The following is a 19,974-nucleotide window of genomic DNA, read 5'->3' as shown; positions in this document are numbered from 1 at the left end:
CCCCTGTGATGTGGCCAGACGCACACATCCCCCCCCATAAACATTTATACATTCATTCAGCGAGCAATAACTCAAAGCATGTACTACATATGTAGTTTTTTCTTCTTTCTTTTCAGCCAAAGCAGTGAACTGGTTGGACATTAGTTTCTAGATGTTAACAGGTCACTTTACTGCAGAGCAAATCACCAGGCTCCAGATTATCACCCACTGAGCTGGCAAATCCTAAAATGCTGTTTTTACTTGGAAATGATGTGTACATGAGCACATTCAGGTTGCTTTTGTGGAGATTTAAATTGTATCAGCAATATATTTATCGTTGTTAGTTTTCTGTCTGGTGGGTTTGGATGGAGAGTTATGGACGGACTTTCATTTCACAGATCGAGTAGAGTGGAGCGGTACAGCGTAGATCATTCCAGCTTTTTTCTGAATCAAATTTCTTTATTTTCACACAGTTCTCCTTTTCCCCACCGTTAGGCTCCCCGGAATCCCAGTAGCTGAAAAAAGAGATTTGATCAGAGAACACAACATAAGAAACACAAGTTAGTGATTTAGTTTGAATGGACCAAATGGAAAACATGTGTGAACCTTTCATTCAGTGGAGTCCCGTCCACCCATTTCCACGTCCCCTCTGTCTCTGAGTCAGTCAGGCCGATCCACATGAGCTTCTGGAATTTTCTTAAGAAATCCTTGTTTAAAAAAGAGTCAAATACTTTAAACAATATAACAGAATCTTTACAACGTTCACACCTAATGAACTAATTTCAATGTATCAGCCTGTATCAACATGTATTCTTCTTCTGAAATTTATCGGACACACACACACACACACACACACACACGTACCTGTTCTTCTTTGCTGTTGATAATCACCAGGTTTGCACCCTTTAGAATACAGTCATCTCTACTCTCTTTCCAGGTTTTCTCAATAGAAGAAATGTGGTAGAAACTACCGCTGAAATACTCCCATCGTCCTTGAGCTTAGTGAAAACAGAAAGAAATGTAAATGTGCTGTATTTATATAGCACTTTTCTATTCTTAACAACTATTCAAAGCACTTTTACATCATACAGGGAACATTCACCATTCACACACTGTGGCCAAGACTGTACAAGGTGCCACCTGCTCAAACACACACACATTCACACACTCCAATGCGCAGCACCAGGTGCAACTCGGGGTTCAGTGTCTTGCCCAAGGACACTTCAACATGGGACTGCAGGGCCAGACATTGAACCACCAACCTTCCGATTGGCAGGCAACCGCTCTACCACTGAGCCACAGCCGCCCCAAAGAATCCATATGAAAAACATTATTATCACAGGGCAATATGTTATTTGGTGGAAATTAAAAATGATTGTAAAATCAACAAATATAAATGTGACAGTAGTCATACATGTTGCATGAGGCCAGTATTATGAAATACATGTGTGCAAAACTGTTTACATCCACAAAGTCAATATATAAATTCTTAAAATCTATTGCACCATTCATTCTGTAGCTGGTAGTCTTCTTCCTTTTGGATTTATGCTATAACTTAGTAATGGAAGAATGGACAAGGAAGGAATATTGTTGACATATTTGAAATGCAGAGCGATGTTTGTGACGGACTACATCTCTTGACATTGACTGCGTGGTGATACTGAGAAGCCCACTCTGTGATGTGCTGTTGAGTTATCAGAGTTTGGAACAGACATGATGAGGATTTTGTGTCTCATTCACTCGGAACAGGAACTCTCTTTACGTGTTGTATGGCCGTCTTCTTCCCAGTAAAACATCAACGTTTCACAAAAGCGATCATAAAATAATATTTTCATATATCAGTGTTCCCCATACCGTCCAGGTAGATTAAGCAATCATCAGTCCACTAGCTAAGATGATTTAATAAAAAAAACATGAAAAATAACAAATGTTTATGTGCCTATGTATGATCTACTCAGTAATAATAATAATAATAATAATAATAATAATAATAATACATTTTATTTAAAGACGCCTTTCTTGGCACTTAAGGACACCGCACAGGGAATTCATAAATTATGAACAGCAAAACAAATACTATACAGCAAAACAAATACTATACAGCAAAAAATACTATCAGCAAACAAATACTATACACAACAAACTACAACAAAAAAATACTATACAACAAACAAAAATACTACAAGCAAAACAAATACTATACAACAAACAAATACATACAGCAAAACAAATACTATACAGCAAAACAAATACTATACACAAACAATACTATACAACAAAACAAATACTACACAGCAAAACAAATACTGTACAGCAAAACAAATACTATACAGCAAAACAATACTATACAGCAAACAACTACAGCAAACAATACTATACAACAAAACAAATACTATACAACAAAACAAATACTATACAACAGCAAAACAAATACTATACAACAAAACAAATACTATACAGCAAAACAAATACTATACAACAAAACAAATACTATACAGCAAAACAAATACTATACAACAAAACAAATACTATACAGCAAAACAAATACTACACAGCAAAACAAATACTATACAGCAAAACAAATACTACACAGCAAAACAAATACTATACAACAAAACAAATACTATACAGCAAAACAAATACTACACAGCAAAACAAATACTATACAACAAAACAAACACTATACAGCAAAACAAATACTATACAGCAAAACAAATACTATACAGCAAAACAAATACTACACAGCAAAACAAATACTATACAACAAAACAAATACTATACAACAGCAAAACAAATATTATACAGCAAAACAAATACTATACAACAGCATAACAAATACTATACAACAGCAAAACAAATACTATACAACAGTAAAACAAATACTAGGAACGGCCTCCCTGATCTAAAACAGAGTGGTTGTCTGTTGTTGGACTTCTGTGCTAGTCATGGATTGTCCATCACAAACACCATGTTCGAACATAGGGATGCTCATAAGTGTACTTGGTACCAGAGCACCCTAGGCCAAAGGTCAATGATCGATTTTATAATCGTTTCATCTGATCTGAGGCCGTATGTTTTGGACACTCGGGTGAAGAAAGGGGCAGAGTTGTCAACTGATCACCATCTGGTGGTGAGTTGGGTCAGGGGATGGGGGAGGACTCTAGACAGACCTGGTAAGCCCAAACGCGTAGTGCGGGTAAATTGGGAACGTCTGGAGGAGGCTCCTGTCTGACAGACTTTCAACTCACACCTCCGGCGGAGCTTTTCGTGCATCCCTGTGGAGGCTGGGGGCATTGAACCTGAGTGGACAATGTTCAAAGTTTCCATTGCTGAAGCTGCGGCGGCGAGCTGTGGTCTTAGGGTCTTAGGTGCCTCAAGGGGCGGTAACCCACGAACACCCTGGTGGACACCGGTGGTCAGGGAAGCCGTGCGACTGAAGAAGGAGTCCTTCCGGGATATGTTATCCCAGAGGACTCCGGAGGCAGTAGCAAGGTACCGACGGGCCCAAAGGGCTGCAGCCTCTGCCGTGACAGAGGCAAAGCAGCGGGTGTGGGAGAAGTTCGGAGAAGACATGGAGAAGGACTTTCGGTCGGCACCAAGGTGCTTCTGGAAAACCGTTCGCCACCTCAGGAGGGGGAAGCGGGGACTCATCCAAGCTGTATACAGTAAGGATGGGACGTTGTTGACCTCAACTGAGGAGGTAATAGGGCGGTGGAAGGAGCACTTTGAGGAACTCCTAAATCCAGCTGACACGTCCTCTGTGGTAGAGGCAGAGCTGGAGGATGATGGATTGTTGTAAATTTCCCTGGTGGAGGTTGCTGAGGTAGTCAAACAACTCCACAGCGGCAAAGCCCTAGGGATTGATGAGATCCGTCCAGAAATGCTGAAAGCTCTGGGTGTGGAGGGGCTGTCTTGGTTGACACGCCTCTTCAACATTGCGTGGAAGTCTGGGACGGTGCCTAAGGAGTGGCAGACAGGGGTGGTGGTTCCCCTCTTCCAAAAGGGGGACCAGAGGGTGTGTGCCAATTACAGGGGTATCACACTTCTCAGCCTCCCTGGTAAAGTCTACTCCAAGGTGCTGGAAAGGAGGGTTCGGCCGATGGTCGAACCTCGGATTGAAGAGGAACAATGCGGATTCCGTCCTGGCCGTGGAATACCGGACCAGATCTTCACTCTCGCAAGGATCTTGGAGGGGGCCTGGGAGTATGCCCAACCAGTCTACATGTGTTTTGTGGATCTGGAGAAGGCGTATGACCGGGTCCCCCGGGAGAAATTGTGGGAAGTGCTGCGGGAGTATGGGGTAAGGGGGTTCCTTCTCAGGGCCATCCAATCTCTGTATGACCAAAGCGAGAGCTGTGTCCGGGTTCTCGGCAGTAAGTCAGACTCGTTCCAGGAGGGTTGGCCTCCGCCAGGGCTGCGCTTTGTCACCAATCCTGTTTGTAATATTTATGGACAGGATATCGAGGCGTAGTCGGGGCGGGGAGGGGTTGCAGTTCGGTGGGCTCAGGATCTCATCGCTGCTTTTTGCAGATGATGTGGTCCTGATGGCGTCATCGGTCTGTGACCTTCAGCACTCACTAGATCGGTTCGCAGCCGAGTGTGAAGCGGCTGGGATGAGGATCAGCACCTCTAAATCTGAGGCCACGGTTCTCAGCAGGAAACCGATGGAATGCTTACCCCAAGTGAAGGAGTTTAAGTACCTTGGGGTCTTGTTCGCGAGTGAGGGGACCATGGAGCGTGAGATTGGTCGGAGAATCGGAGCAGCGGGTGCGGTATTACATTCTGTTTATCGCACCGTTGTGACGAAAAGGGAACTGAGGCAGAAGGCAAAGCTCTCGATCTACCGGGCAATTTTCGTTCCTACCCTCACCTATGGGCCTGAAGGTTGGGTCATGACCGAAAGAACGAGATCCAGGGTACAAGTGGCCGAAATGGGTTTCCTCAGGAGGGGGGCTGGCGTCTCCCTTAGAGATAGGGTGAGAAGCTCAGTCATCCGAGAGGAGCTCGAAGTAGAGCCGCTGCTCCTTCACGTCGAAAGGAGCCAGTTGAGGTGGGTTCGGGCATCTGGTAAGGATGCCTCCCGTGCGCCTCCCGAGGGAGGTGTTCCAGGCACGTCCAGCTGGGAGGAGGCCTCGGGGAAGATCCAGGACTAGGTGGAGGGACTTCCAGCTGGGAGGAGGCCTTGGGGAAGACCCAGGACTAGGTGGAGGGACATCCTGCTGGGAGGAGGCCTCGGGGAAGACCCAGGACTAGGTGGAGAGATTATATCTCTAACCTGGCCTGGGAACGCCTCGGGATCCCCCAGTCGGAGCTGGTTGATGTGGCTCGGGAAAGGGAAGTTTGGGGTCCCCTACTGGAGCTGCTGCCCCCGCGACCTGATACCGGATAAGCGGATGAAGATGGATGGATGGATGGAAAACAAATACTATACAGCAAAACAAATACTATACAACAGCAAAACAAATACTATACAGCAAAACAAATACTATACAGCAAAACAAATACTATACAGCAAAACAAATACTATACAGCAAAACAAATACTATACAGCAGCAAAACAAATACTATACAGCAAAACAAATACTATACAACATCAAAACCAATACTATACAACAGCAAAACAAATACTATACAACAGCAAAACAAATACTATACAGCAACAAAACAAATACAATACAACAGCAAAACAAATACTATACAACAGCAAATTAAATACTATACAGCAAAACAAATACTATACAGCAAAACAACAGAAAAGGCAGAGCAATAGACATTTAGGTGGAATAGGAAGTTTCAAACAGATGTGTTTTTAGTTTTTAGTAACTGAATGTTCCTCGGCACAAATAATGTAATGGCACGTTTGGTTTGTGTTGTTTAGTTTTTATTATATATTGTATTCATTTCCAACTCACCAACTAGGTCCATAGAAGAAAATACAATATATATTTATACACATATACAAATACAAAAACGTAGATACATATATAAACTGCAATACATGTGCAATTTTCAGAATTTGTGTGCAACCTGTCATGTGTTTTTCAGACCCCTCAGAAATCTTTCAGGGGTGGGCTGTTTTAATATTTATGTGGTAGGGGGTGGGAGGTCCACATAAACAGCGGGTCCCAGCATTCAGGAGCTCTTCTCCTGGTCAGAGATTTAACCCACTGGTCATAGGTTGGTCTAGCTAGGTTTCAGAAGAAAATCAGAAAAGCACACAGAGCATCCAGTTGGACACCATCCAAAACGCTTTGTTAACACTCCAATATCTGTCTCTCTCTTCTATTTCTGGACAATCTTAATATTTACTGGGAACTTTACATGTAAATTAATCACTTGCATTTGTCCATTATTGGACTTACACCCTTCTGGATCCAAACTCTGATTATTAAATCCATCTGACTTACTTAAGAAGCTATTCAGCTTCCTCTTCAGGTCATCTCTCTCCTGAGTCAGGTTTTTGAAACCAGCCTCAACATCTGAAACAGAATTCTCTACAAATGTTAGAGTAGCACAAGTTCTCTTTAGATAACAGAGTATCAGAAACTGCTGAATGGGACTGCTGGAAATATGAAGTGTGGATTATGATGTAGCACCTTATTACTATTCATTAAAGAATCTAAATTCATAAAAAGATTTTATTATTTAATCTGTGTTGCACTTTATTGTCTTAAATGATCTGTTGGTTCTTCTTCATCAGGTTTTTGAAACCAGCCTCAATATCTGAAACAGAATCCCCATTGTCTGTTGCATTGATCTATAGATGACAGGGTGTTTCTGTCAGGGTGTGACAGTCCACTCTAACACATCATTTACATAGTTCATTCATCTATCACTTATAGGTAGTTAGTGTAATACTTGTAGTAGTTAGCTAATGCTAACGCTAGCCAGAAGGGTTTGTGATGACTTTGCCTGGAACGCTACCAAGTTTTGAGTTGTGACTTGAAGTCATGATTTACGGGATAAAAACTGGGTCTGGAACGCAGCATTAGTCATGACAGTTACAGAAACATGGGGGGAGGGGCCCCAAAACATCCCAGTTAGAGAGTCCAGAGTCCCAGTCCATGACTAAAGAGACAGTCCACTTTAACACATCAAGTACATCGTTCATTCATCTATCAATTCTAGGTAGTTAGTGTGATACTTGTAAACAGTTACCTTTTACAGCTTCTAATAAGCCCCTATGTCATCTAGCATGCTGGGACTCAAAGTTTACTGGCTGACGAATATATCATAATATATTTATTTCTCTTTATTCATTTTCTGGCCACTTGGGGGCGGAAGACTTCTGGAACATGATAACACACACAACAACCATGACTTTGTGAAGTTGTCATTGGCTAAACAATTTCCTTTATAGATATGCACCAGACACAGAGCAGCATTAATATTGATTTAGAGTAATGTATCTGTCCCCATGATGAATTCAAGTCCCTGTTATCCACTCTTCTTTTAGCTCTTTTCTGGTCTTGTTTGTCACTTCAGTGTTCTGCCTGAGAAATCATCTCATCAGTCCTCACTGACAGGATTTAACTGGGATATTTATATTACACTTTGTGTAATTATTTCTCCTCACGTTTCTTGCGACCCTGTTGACTATTAGCAACAAAACATTGGATTGTTCGGTGATCACGCCTCAATATCTTTGCTACTTAGAGTAGAGTGCTGCATCCCTCTGAAGGGTATTTTACAATTTTTGACTTTTCAGAGTCTGTTAAATCTCTTTTTTTGCCCATTTTGTCTGAGGTTAAGAAGTATAATAATCATAATTATGCACACCTTGATACAGGGTGTTGATCCCTTTAGGCCACACCCTCCCTCATTAAATAAATACACATCACATGATAATGTTTAAATCAAATTAGCATTTAAGTTCCTATAGCTTGGAATTGGAAAATATGCATGAAAATGACGATAAGGTCAAAAATACTCACTTGCCGAATAATTGTGCCCACAGTGGATATTTAACATGCATAACACCTTTATTTACCTTGCATGGACTTACTGTACGCCCCTTAAGATCTAAACCCTGATTAGTGGAGTAGTTTCATCATCCTACTCACCAAAGTTGGTTCTCTTGAACTCGTCTCTCTCTGAAACTGTCATTATGAGAGGAGAGGTTATCAATATTACAACAGAATCAGATGAATGGTAGTTTGTTTTCTCTAAGATACACAGAGCCGAGGTAGTGTCTATAACACATCTGGATTTTGGCTGTATCATATGTTGGTCATATTGTCCAACCCTACTGCATAGTGATAATAATGTTTCTTAACGCTCTTGGAGCAAGTGATCGTCATAGCTTGTAAGAGAATGACTTTTCTGGAACTGAGGTGTTTCTGTTAACACTTTCCTGTTACAGAGGTGAGATTATAAATTAGAAACAAGTTCAGAATACTCACAGAGAGAAAGAAGGAGGAAAATGATGACAGCAGCTTGTATCACACACAGGAGTCCAAGGACCACAGCAGCCAGCCTGGACCGTTTAATACCTGTATGTAGAACACACACACACACACACAATCAAATAAGAACCAACCCTAACTGACATCCATTTTGTGGAGACCTAATATAGCCTAACACATCAGTCCACTTTACTAATGGATCTGCTAGAATCATATGAGTTAAAGTCTCTAAACATCTGATTAATATAGCATGTATAACTGATATACAGTAGGTTGACTTCTTTTTTACTATGCTGTATCATTCAGCATTGTGTTCCTACATTCGTGGAGAGGATGAGATCCAAAAAGAAATCCTCTCAGGATCACTAGTGATCACTGATGCAGTTACAAGAAAGCTAATGCTACGATATTAGATGAAGAAGAGGAAAGAAACAACCTGTCATCTATAGATCAATACATGTTACAGTTTTATAACTGATATATATATATATATATATATATATATAGATATATATATATATATCTATATATATATATATATATATACATATATATATATATATATAAAAAGTGTTTGCCCCCTTCCTCATTTCCTGTTCCTTTGCATGTTTGTCACACTTAAGTGTTTCGGAACATCAAACCAATTTAAACAATAGTCAAGGACAACACAAGTAAACACAAAATGCAATTTGTAAATGAAGGTGTTTATTATTAAAGGTGAATAAAAATCCAAACCATCATGGCCCTGTGTGAAAAAGTGATTGCCCCCTAAACCTAATAACTGGTTGGGCCACCCTTAGCAGCAACAACTGCAACCAAGCGTTTGCGATAACGTGCAATGAGGCTTTTACAGCGTCCTGGAGGAATTTTGGCCCACTCATCTTTGCAGAATTGTCCTAATTCAGTTACATTAGAGGGTTTTCGAGCATGAACGGCCTTTTTAAGGTCATACCACAACATCTCATAGGATTCAGGTCAGGACTTTGGCTAGGCCACTCCAAAGTCTTCATTTTGTTTTCTTCAGCCATTCGGTGGTGGACTTGCTGGTGTGTTTAGGATCATTGTCCTGCTGCAGAACCCAAGTTCGTTTCAGCTTGAGTACACAAACAGATGGTCGGACATTCTCCTTCAGGATCTCTTGGTAGACAGCAGAATTCATAGTTCCTTTATCACGGCAAGTCTTCCAGGTCCTGAAACAGCAAAACAGCCCCAGACCATCACACTACCACCACCATATTTTACTGTTGGTATAATGTTCTTTTTATGAAATGCAGTGTTCCTTCTACGCCAGATATACTTGGACACACACCTTCCAAAGAGTTCCACTTTTGTCTCATCGGTCCACAAAATGTTGTCCCAAAAGTCTTGGGGATCATCCAGATGTGTAGTGGAGAAATTGAGACGAGCTTTGATGTTCTTTTTGCTCAGCAGTGGTTTTCTCCTTGGAACTCTGCCATGCAGGCCATTTTTACCCAGTCTTTTCCTAATGGTGGAAGCATGAACGCTGACCTTAACTGAGGCAAGTGAGGCCTGCAGTTCTTTGGACGTTGTTGTGGGGTCTTTTGTGACCTCTTGAATGAGTCGTCGCTGCGCTCTTGGGGTAATTTTGGGTGGCCGGCCACTCCTGGGAAGGTTCACCACTGTTCCATGTCTTCGCCATTTGTGGATAATGCCTCTCACTGTGGTTCGCTGGATTCCCAAAGCTTTGGAAATGGCTTTATAACCCTTTCCAGACTGATAGATCTCAATTACTTTCTTTCTCAATTGTTCCTGAATTTCTTTGGGTCTCGGCATGATGTGTAGCTTTTAAGGATATTCTGGTGGACCTTACTGTGTCAAGCAGCTCCTATTTAAGTGATGCCTTGATTGTGAACAGGTGTGGCAATAATCAGGCCTGGGTGTGGCTAGAGAAATTGAACTCAGGAGTGAACAACCACAGTTATAGTATGTTTTAACAAGTGGGGCAATCAGTTTTTCACACCGGGCAATGATGGTTTGGATTTTTTTTCACCTTTAATAATAAACACCTTCATTTACAAATTGCATTTTGTGTTTACTTGTGTTGTCCTTGACTATTGTTTAAATTGGATTGATGTTCCGAAACACTTAAGTGTGACAAACATGCAAAGGAACAGGAAATGAGGAAGGGGGCAAACACTTTTTCACACCCTGTATATATATATATATATATATATATATATATATATATATATATATATATATGCATATGTATATATATACAGTAGCCACTAGTTAGCTAACACTAACAAGCGGCTACCTACGGTTGACTTCTTTTTTACTATGCTGTAACATTCAGCATTGTGTTCCTACATTCGTGGAGAGGATGAGATCCAAAAATAAATCATCTCAAGATCACTAGTGACCACTGATGCAGCTACAAGAAAGCTAATGCTACAATAATAGAGGAAGAAGAGGAAAGAAACAACCTGTCATCTATAGATCAATACATGCTACAGTTTTTTTTCGATTGCTAAACCACAGTGGGCACAACTGAGTCACGTGTACTACAGTCTCCAGAGCAGCAGTTCATGTCGACCAAACTCTATTTCCTTTTTCATTGCTAGAAGACAGATTTCAAAACTCTACCCACTTAGCCCATGGCTTTAACCACGACATGCACAACACTGTGGGTTTACAGCACTTTATTCAGATGCTAACACACTGCTGTCAGAGCTGTTAACCATGCATTAGAAACAGAATAGATTTCAGTCTGGTGACTGTCAAAAACTGCTGATTGTAATCACCGTAGTCATTGAACATTTATGTTTTGTCTACAAACACCAAACAAGAAGAAACCACTACACACTGTAGCGTTTGAGACAACCAGGTAAAAGAGCAAAGATACCAACATGTCCAGGTCAGATGTCTGAGGTTACATACACAGCTTTAAAAAACTAAATGTGAAAACACTACACCTCTATCTTACTGCTTTTCAGAAAGTAATGGAGGTGAAAGCTATGAAACACCACATGTAGTAGTATTTAGAGATGATGCAGACATCCAGTGTGATGAAGAAAACCTGCTGCATGATGCCGGAGAGAGGCAGGATCAGACACACTATTCTTTATTACTGTTACTTACCTTCAGTTTTTTTTTTTCTTCCTGTAATTCCATAACTTACTAGAGACAAAATACTATATTGAAGCAAACTGCTGATTTCTAATCAGTCAATTCTTTTCATTAAAAACTTTTTCAGATAACTTTTCTGTGTCTGACAACATGTGAAAAACACTTGTAAAACCTCTTAAAAAGTGAAACAGAAACAGATCTTTATCTCCATGGAGTCTGCTGCGTTCAGCAGATGTTACACTGTAACAGAAAGGTCGACCTCCTTAGAAATCCTTTTGATAATGTTGTCATACACTTAGAATAATAATCGTTTTGAGAACTTACAGAAGGTAAATTGGTCTATATGTACAATACACAATAATATTTATTCTATCTGTGATCCTTCCGGGGCTCCGTAGATTACTGTTAACATTGTTGCATTTTAAAACTGAACCTCATAAAAGGTGAAACCATAGGAATTTCTTTCTCACCGGGCTCTGCAGCAGTCACTTTCCTTTCTTCATCAGAGCAGATCTTTGACTCAACACGCCTGGCTGGGTCAGGGACATCAGGGATATTTTCATATACACAATCCTCTTCATGGTAAACCATCTCCATATTTTAGCCTCTGGAGAGTGCTGAAGGTGTTAGTCGAAGTGTTTTCTTTAAATGATGCTGATCTCTGATCACGTTCTTCTTTTATATTTCTCTCTGCTTACACAGCAACTCCCTCTGTCTCGTCTTCCTCATTTTTTCAGTTCATTTATCACTCAACTTACAATTGAAGTTTTGACTGCTAGGGGCGGGGCTAGCATATATACTGTATATACTGTATATATGCAGCCACCCATTGCAATAAGGTTCCTCAGTTTTATCAACTTCTTGTTTCTAGTTTCCTCCATGTCAAAAAGTAATGTTTGGTTTCAAACTTTGGCCATGGCAGGGTACCAAAAAAGTGAAGGATATATGAAGAGACCTGGTAAAAATGGATCTCAGTTCAATCTGCACCTGTGTGGTTAGCTGCATCAAAAGTAATCATGTGAAAAATCCACTTTTCCAAACTGATGCGTGCCAATTGCCCCTCACCATCAAGTGATGAAGTAACACTTGTTAAGATGATGTTTTGGGGCATTTTCAGCCTTTATTTGGATAGGACAGAAGAATACATGAAAGGAGAGAGAGGGGGAATGGCATGCAGCCAAGGTACACAGGTTGGAGTCCAACCTGGTCCCGCTGCATCAAAGAGTAAACCTCTATATATGGGCACCCACTCTACCAACTGAGCAGTCCAGGCGCCCAAAGTAACACTAGTGAAAGGACACTGGAGGATAGTCCAAATCAATCAATCAATCAATCAATACATTTACTTTACTTGTAAAATGACCATTGTAAATGGTCTCAATGCATTTTAGAATTAAATAACGCACAGCAACAAACCAATTACACAGCAGTAAAGCAGTAATAATAAACTATACAAACTAGCCACATAAGACAATAACTGAAAAGATTTATCTGTGAAGGATACCCAAAGGATGGTATGCTATGATTGGCTGTAATATAATGAGTAGACGTGGATTTTCAATTTAGATTAAAAAATTTCACCATGTTGTGGGAGGCCATTCCAAAGATGAGGGGCACAGTAGGAGAATGGTCCATAACCAAAGATTTTTTGTTTACTAGGGGAATAACCAGGAGACCAGCAACAATGAAGTAGAGAGCATGCTGGTGTTCATGGTGTTATAAGATCAGATAAATAAAGTGGTGCTAGTCCATGCAGGGCCTTATATGTTTAAAGAAGAACCTCCTTAAATTCAGCTCTAGCACTGGGAGCCAGTGAAGAGAGGCCACAATTGTTGTTATATGATCATATTATCTAGTTTCTGTTAGGAGTCTGGCTGCAGTATTCTGAGTAAGTTGAAGGTCTGTAGTGGTACAGTTTGGAAGACGAGTAAAAAGGCAGGGAGACATAAATGCATGCAGTACATTGTAGTCTCATACAATAAAAGATGGTTTGAATTGCAATGTTACTGATGCAGATAAGGGTCTTTGGAATGAAATGTCTGAAATGTCAGGCATGGATAAAAAAAAATGACACCAAAGGTTTTGATGCTTGTGCCTTCAGAGGTAATACAGCCACCACTAATAATACACATATTCTTGTTTGGTTGGTGTCACTACTAATAGCCCTGTTTTATCAGCATTTTACAGCAGGAAGTTCACACCCACCCATTTTATGTCTAATACACATGCTTCTAAATATAGGAGTTGAGAAAGGTTGTTTGGCTCTACAGATACACATAGCTGGGTATCATCAGCGTAGCAGTGAAATTAACATTGTATTGGCTAATAATGTTAGCAAGGAGAAGCATATGCTGTAGATAAAAAAAAGAGCATGGGCCAAGGACTGATCCCTGGGGTACACCAGATTTCACTCTAAAGGAGTCAGAGTTTTTATTGTTGTAGATGACATGTTCAGTTGTGTTTGACAAATATGACTAAAACCATGAGAGTGCTGTCTCCTGTACACCAATAAAATTCTCAAAACAACATTTTAAAATCTGAGGGCAACAATACAAGAAGCATCTCGGTGTAAGGTCAATGGGGTCTTCTTTATCAGGTGTTGTTTAACTATGCCTATTCCTGTTTGAATATACATATAAACACCAAAGGAGTCAACTTGAAAGTGTTGTATGAACCCAGGCATCTTGTGAAATTTGGAGTCGCAATAATTTATTTTTAAGTTAGCTACATCTCCATGTAAAGTACTTCATGGGTTATGTTACTTTTTCTAGTTTCTGGGCTCTATTTTAACGATCTAAGCGCAAAACGTGAAGCACATGGCACAGGTGCATTAAGAGCGTGTCCAAATCCACTTTTGCTAGTTTGACGGCGGGAAAAAGGGTCCGTGTGCCGGGCGCATGGTTAGAAAGGTTGTACTTAGAGTCTTCATTAAGTGATTAAAGTGAAACAAAGCACACATGGCTTTGAGGGGATTTAGATACACAATCACAACAGTATGTGCGGGGGTTGAGACGCTGAATCTCTTCTCTAAGACATCTTAGATACTCCTGTCAAAACTGGGACTGGCTTTCCGATTCTTTTAAATGGTTATTTGAAGAACAATTTTTTTTATTTAACCAGTAAAGTCCCGTTGAGGTTGAAAACCTCTTTTTCAAGGGAGTCCTGGCCAAGAGGCAAAAACACAATCATTTACATTTATAAAAGTTATACAACACAGATAGTTAAAAACATTTACAATGTAAACAGGTCATTTCAGGTTCTCTTAATCTGGATTTAAAAGCATTTAAGGAAATAAGTTCAGATAATTTCAAGTCTTTTAGAAAAGAGTTCCATGCAGAAGGATCGGAGTAGACAAAAGCCCTTTTCCCAGATTTGTACGGGCAAATGGAACAAAGAGCAGCAAATGATCATCTGATCGCAATGAATAGGAACCAACACTTCTCCATGTGATTAAACTACTGATGTAGGATGGCAACAGTCCTAGCATGGCCTTATAGATAAAAATATGCCAATGCCCTGATCTCCTGTTTGAGAGCGATGGCCATCCCACTCTGGAATACAATTCACAATGATGGGTTCGATTTTTACAATTTGTAATAAATCTCAAAGACGCATGGTACACAGTGTCAATCTTATGCAGACATTGTGCTGAGGCGGTCCCATACACCATATCACCATAATCTAAGACCGATAAAAATGTTGCAGTGACTAGCTGCTTTTTTGCTTTAAAAGAAAAACGAAATTTATTTCGAAAGAAGTTTAAGTTTCTTCACAAGGTTGTCTATATGAGGCTTAAACGATGGTTATCAGTTGTGAAAATGAAAACACAGTTTTTGTCTGGTCTTTTGAACTACTGCTTTTTCTTCTCTTATCTGTCTCCAGCGTTGGTCATTATTCATAACTGAGACAAGCAGAAATAGGAAGAGAAGTTTTCAAGACTAATATTCAGAGTTATGCGTGAGACTTACACAGTGAGGAAGAAAGTAAAACCAGAATGAATTTACTGCATTTGAAAGCACGATGACATCACACAGCTAACACTACAAACCTGTATCTATCTATCTCGCCACTTCCTACAGATAAAGCAATCTTGATCTGACATTTATAAACAGAAATGCAACATGCATACTTCTATCATACTTAATAAAATGTGCAAACACGAGAGAGTGAGCTGTGAGTCATATGGTGCAGTGGAAATTAAAAACATAAGTTGAGACATGTTAATTTGGTTCATTTCAGTTGTTAGCCAGTTTTACTGACTGTATGTTTTTTGTGGAGTCAACACAGTGATCTGTAACATGTTAATCTAAGGTTGAGTTATACAGCCTACTGTACTCAACTTTCATCTCTTTTTGTTTTATTCTTCTGATTGGAAGCATTTTATTCCATATTTTAAAATCTGATGTAGAAGAAATTCAAATACTGTATACTATGGTCTTTAGTTAGATTTAGTCTTTGTAAGGTCCATGTTGGTAACCAGGTTGACTAGTTTCCTGCGTAGTGTGTGTAACTGATGATGTATTTGGTGTTGCACATATGTGGAAGTGTCGTGTGTGTTTTTAATAGACACAGTTTCACCTTACACGAGGTACTGCATATTTTATCTCAGTTTGTTTTCTCTCTCCACAACCCTCTGCCTTATGTCTGTTTTTATCAAATTATTAAATACATTTTTTTGTAATTATTTTTTTCTGGACCACTCATTAAGTGTGTGTTGGTTTTGCAGAGAGAAGACTCTGCCAGGTGGTTCTCCTCAGCTTTGGGCTGCTGTGCGTCATACAAGCCATTCTCAACGCTTCTCCACGCCTGACATGTGAGTATGGTTTCTTCATATTGTGTAAGCTAAAATGTGCTAATAATGTGGAATAATGAAATAAACAATATTTGAAAAACTTATGTTAATTGCTGGTTAAAATGTGTAAGAAGAAGGTAAAGTTGTAAGAAACGTGGAAAAGTGATACTTGCATTAATTAAAATATCTTTAAAAGTTGAATTTTGGCCATATAGTATGACATCCAATAACAACTTCACAAAGTCATGTTGTTGTGTGTGTTATCATGTTCCAGAAGTCTTCCGCCTACAAGTGGCCAGAAAATGAATAAACAGAAATTAATTAATTTATCAGTTACATTTATCAGCCAGTAACCTTGGAGCGCTGCCTCCAGAGTTTAGCGCCGGTCTGGATCTGTGTCAGGGGGGCCGGTCGGCCGGTCAGGGTCTAGGGGGCCGGTCGGCCGGTCTGGGTCAGGGGGGCCGGTCGGCCGGTCTGGGTCAAGGGGACCGGTCGGCCGGTCTGGGTCAGGGGGACCGGTCGGCCAGTCTGGGTCAGGGGGACCGGTCGGCCGGTCTGGGTCAGGGGGGCCGGTCGGCCGGTCTGGGTCAGGGGGGCCGGTCGGCCGGATTGGGTCTGATCCCAGGGACTGTTCAGTGCCCACTCCCTGGGAATCTGTCTTTGAGGGCGCAGGCTGAGGGTCCGAGGTGGATCCCAGGGAGGACTGTCCAGTGCACACTCCCTGGGCGTCCGCCTCGTCGGCGGGAGCCGTCGGCAGGGGGTCCGCTTCGTCGGCGGGGTCCGGCGGCTGGGGGTCCGCCTTGTCGGCGGGAGCCGTTGGCAGGGGGTCCGCTTCGTCGGCGGGGTCCGGCGGCTGGGGGTCCGCCTCGTCGGCGGGAGCCGGCGGCTGGAGGTCCGCCTCGTCGGCGGGAGCCGGCGGCTGGGGGTCCGCCTCGTCGGCAGCAGCAGTCGGCGGCTGGGCGTCCGCCTAGTCGGCGGCAGGCAGCTGGGGGTCCGCGGCGGCAGGCGGCTGGGGCTGGGCGTCGTCGGCTGGAGCTCCGCGGCTGGAATACTGGGCGCCAGGTCGTAGGTGGTGTGATCTGCAAGCTTGCTTCCAGCTGGTAGAGCTCTCGGAGAAGGGTTTTCATGCCTGGAACCTCAAAGAGCCAGGGCTTGCGTGCCATGGAGTTCCGTATCAGGGAACAGATGGTGAGTCGGCGCCCCACGTCCGTGGTTTTCCCCAGCTCCACAATGAACTGGCCAATGACATACTCAAGCCGGTCCAACTCCTCGAAGTCTGCTGGGTCCATATCTGGTTAGATCCTTATGTTGTGATGGGGGCGGAAGGCGGACCCAAACGCAGTGTAGCAGGTAGGAAGGCAAAAAGGGTTTATTGGGGGAAAACACAGCAGCAACAGATTCCAAAAAACATCAAAACACAGGGAGCCAGGGAAAAACCAAAAACCGAAGCACAAGGGCTGGAAACTCACAGGGGAAGGTAAACAGGCAAAAATAATCACGGGGAAGTCTTACTGGAGCTGGAACAGAGAAGAGGTGACGACACGCTGGAGAACAAAAGGATCTAACAAGAGGCAAAGGAAACACTGGGGTTAAATACATGAGGTAACGAGGTAATAGGGAACAGATGAGACATCAGGTGAATCACATTAGGGCGGGGCTGGACAATCAGACAAACAAAGTAAAGCTAGACTAGACAAGACAGGACAAGACAGGAAGCTGACTACCAAAATAAAGCAGGAAGCATAACAAACACACACAGGGAAACATAAGACAGAATCTATGACACCAGACTAGGGAGAAAACCGGGACAAAAACACAGGGAAGGCCAAATGGGAAAATAACCCCAAACAAAAACCCCAACCCACAACAACTAGAGACGATTGTGATTGGTTAAAGAAACGCAAACAACCCCTGACCGTGTTGTTTCATGTGTAGGAGTGTATGTGTGTGTGTGGGGGGGGGGGCAGGTTTTTACCCACAGCGATGTAGAGATTCATCTGGCAACGTGAGAGGATCACTAGTGATCACTGATGCAGTTGGAAGAGAGCTAATGATACGGTATTAGATAGGGCTGGGCATTGTAATAATATTTTATTGATATCATTATATGAGACTAGATATCATCTTAGATTTAGGTTATTGTAAATGGTATGAGAGGAGTCTTTTCCTGGTTTTAAAGGCGGCCTTACAGTAAAGTGATGTCCTCATCTGAACTTACCACACAGTTCCAGATGTTCTGGTTTTTGCCTTACTCTTTAAATCCATCTCACTGATGATTATTTATCAAACCTCTCATTAAATGAATGAGTTTAAATATTCTGTGAAAGTACAAAAATCTTGCTGCAATATCAATATTGAGGTATTTGGTCAAAAATATTGTGATATTTGATTTTCTGAATATTAATAAGGTGCTACATCATAATCCACACTTCTTATTTCCAGCAGTCCCATTCAGCAGTTTCTGATCCTCTGTTATCTAAAGAGAACTTGTGCTACTCTAACATTTGTAGAGAATTCTGGCCTCATGCAACATGTATGACTACGCTCATATTTACATTTGTTGACTTTACAATCATTTTTATTTTCCACCAAATAACATATTGCCCTGTTGTTGTCCCAACGATGATAATGTTGTTCATTTGGGTTCTTTCTGTTTTCACTAAGCTAAAGGACGATGGGAGTATTTCAGCGGTAGTTTCTACCACATTTCTTCTATCACTAAAATCTGGCCAGAGAGTAGAGATGACTGTCTTCAACAGGGTGCAGACCTGGGGATTATCAACAGCAAAGAACATGGCCACCTAGGGGGACTAGGGGTGCGGAGGGTGCTGCAGCACCCCCTAGCAAAAGGACAAACAACTACAACCATAATTGAAAAGACAAAACTAAAACATTTATTGTTAATAAATTGATTGTTATAAAAGACCTAATCCCTTTCATTATAAATTAAATGTAATACCTTTTAAAAGAGATAAACACATCATTTGATTAGAAGGAATCTGCAGAGGCGTGCTGCCTCTGACGCTGATAGTTGATGATGATGGTTTCAGTTAGACTAATATCTGGTTTGATTTGCATTGAGAGATGATTTTATGGAAAGTATCCCATGCCAATCTCTATGTATGGTGAATTTTAATTCCAAAGGCCAAGGGAACTTTAACAGGATGCAAAGTATCCTGATCCATGAAATAACCTTTAAAAATAAAAATCTGCCTGCCTCTATGGGAATTTACCATAGGGGAGTGTATACTTATGCCCCCGTTATTTTAGGAAAGAACATTTATTTGTTTACAATACATTATTCATTCACAAAGAAAATGAATGTCCTTAAAAGGTTGGCTTTTTCCCTTTTTTTTAGTTAAGGCATTAAGATCTATTTACAAAAGATGTTTTTTTATTCCTCTTTTTAGTCCACTGTAGCATGGGTGTGTAAACTTATGAGCACCACTGTATGTGTGCGCCTGCTCTAACAACTGAACTAACATTGTGTAATTATGATAGAAAAGACAATATACAAGATTAAAATTCAGTCTGTGTGTGATGGTAACTAGGACAAATATATTTATTGTATTCTCCACATAACACACAAAAACATTTCATTTATCTGCTGACGTAGTTGTTGATGTTGCGACCTTGATGTATTTTATAATTTCATAATTTCCTCGAATGGGGACATGCTTAGATTTCTGTAGGGAAATCACGATATTA

General features: G+C 41.2%; 1 protein-coding gene and 1 long non-coding RNA gene across 2 annotated transcripts in view; both read right to left on the bottom strand.

Moving 5' to 3' along the window:
* Positions 1 to 106: 106 nt before the first annotated feature.
* Positions 107 to 12,157, bottom strand: LOC116694585 (CD209 antigen-like protein E). Its single transcript, XM_032524380.1, has 7 exons — positions 11,945 to 12,157; positions 8,382 to 8,471; positions 8,043 to 8,078; positions 6,387 to 6,458; positions 844 to 977; positions 586 to 686; positions 107 to 494 (listed from the first exon to the last, which is right to left on the bottom strand). The coding sequence occupies exons 1-7, from the start codon at positions 12,069 to 12,071 to the stop codon at positions 353 to 355; spliced, it is 702 nt and encodes a 233-aa protein (XP_032380271.1). The 5' UTR covers positions 12,072 to 12,157; the 3' UTR covers positions 107 to 352.
* A 7,559-nt stretch (positions 12,158 to 19,716) lies between these two features.
* The window catches only part of LOC116694610 (uncharacterized), a 30,672-nt gene continuing 30,414 nt past the window's right edge, over positions 19,717 to 19,974 (bottom strand). Inside the window, exon 4 of the long non-coding RNA XR_004333220.1 lies at positions 19,717 to 19,730. This is a non-coding gene — a long non-coding RNA (uncharacterized LOC116694610). The remainder of the gene's footprint in view (positions 19,731 to 19,974) is intronic.

The sequence above is a fragment of the Etheostoma spectabile genome, chromosome 8 (assembly GCF_008692095.1).
Source record: "Etheostoma spectabile isolate EspeVRDwgs_2016 chromosome 8, UIUC_Espe_1.0, whole genome shotgun sequence".
Lineage (NCBI taxonomy): Eukaryota > Metazoa > Chordata > Actinopteri > Perciformes > Percidae > Etheostoma > Etheostoma spectabile.
The sequence above is the reverse complement of the archived record's forward strand: the minus strand, read 5'-3'. Positions and strand labels throughout refer to the sequence as shown.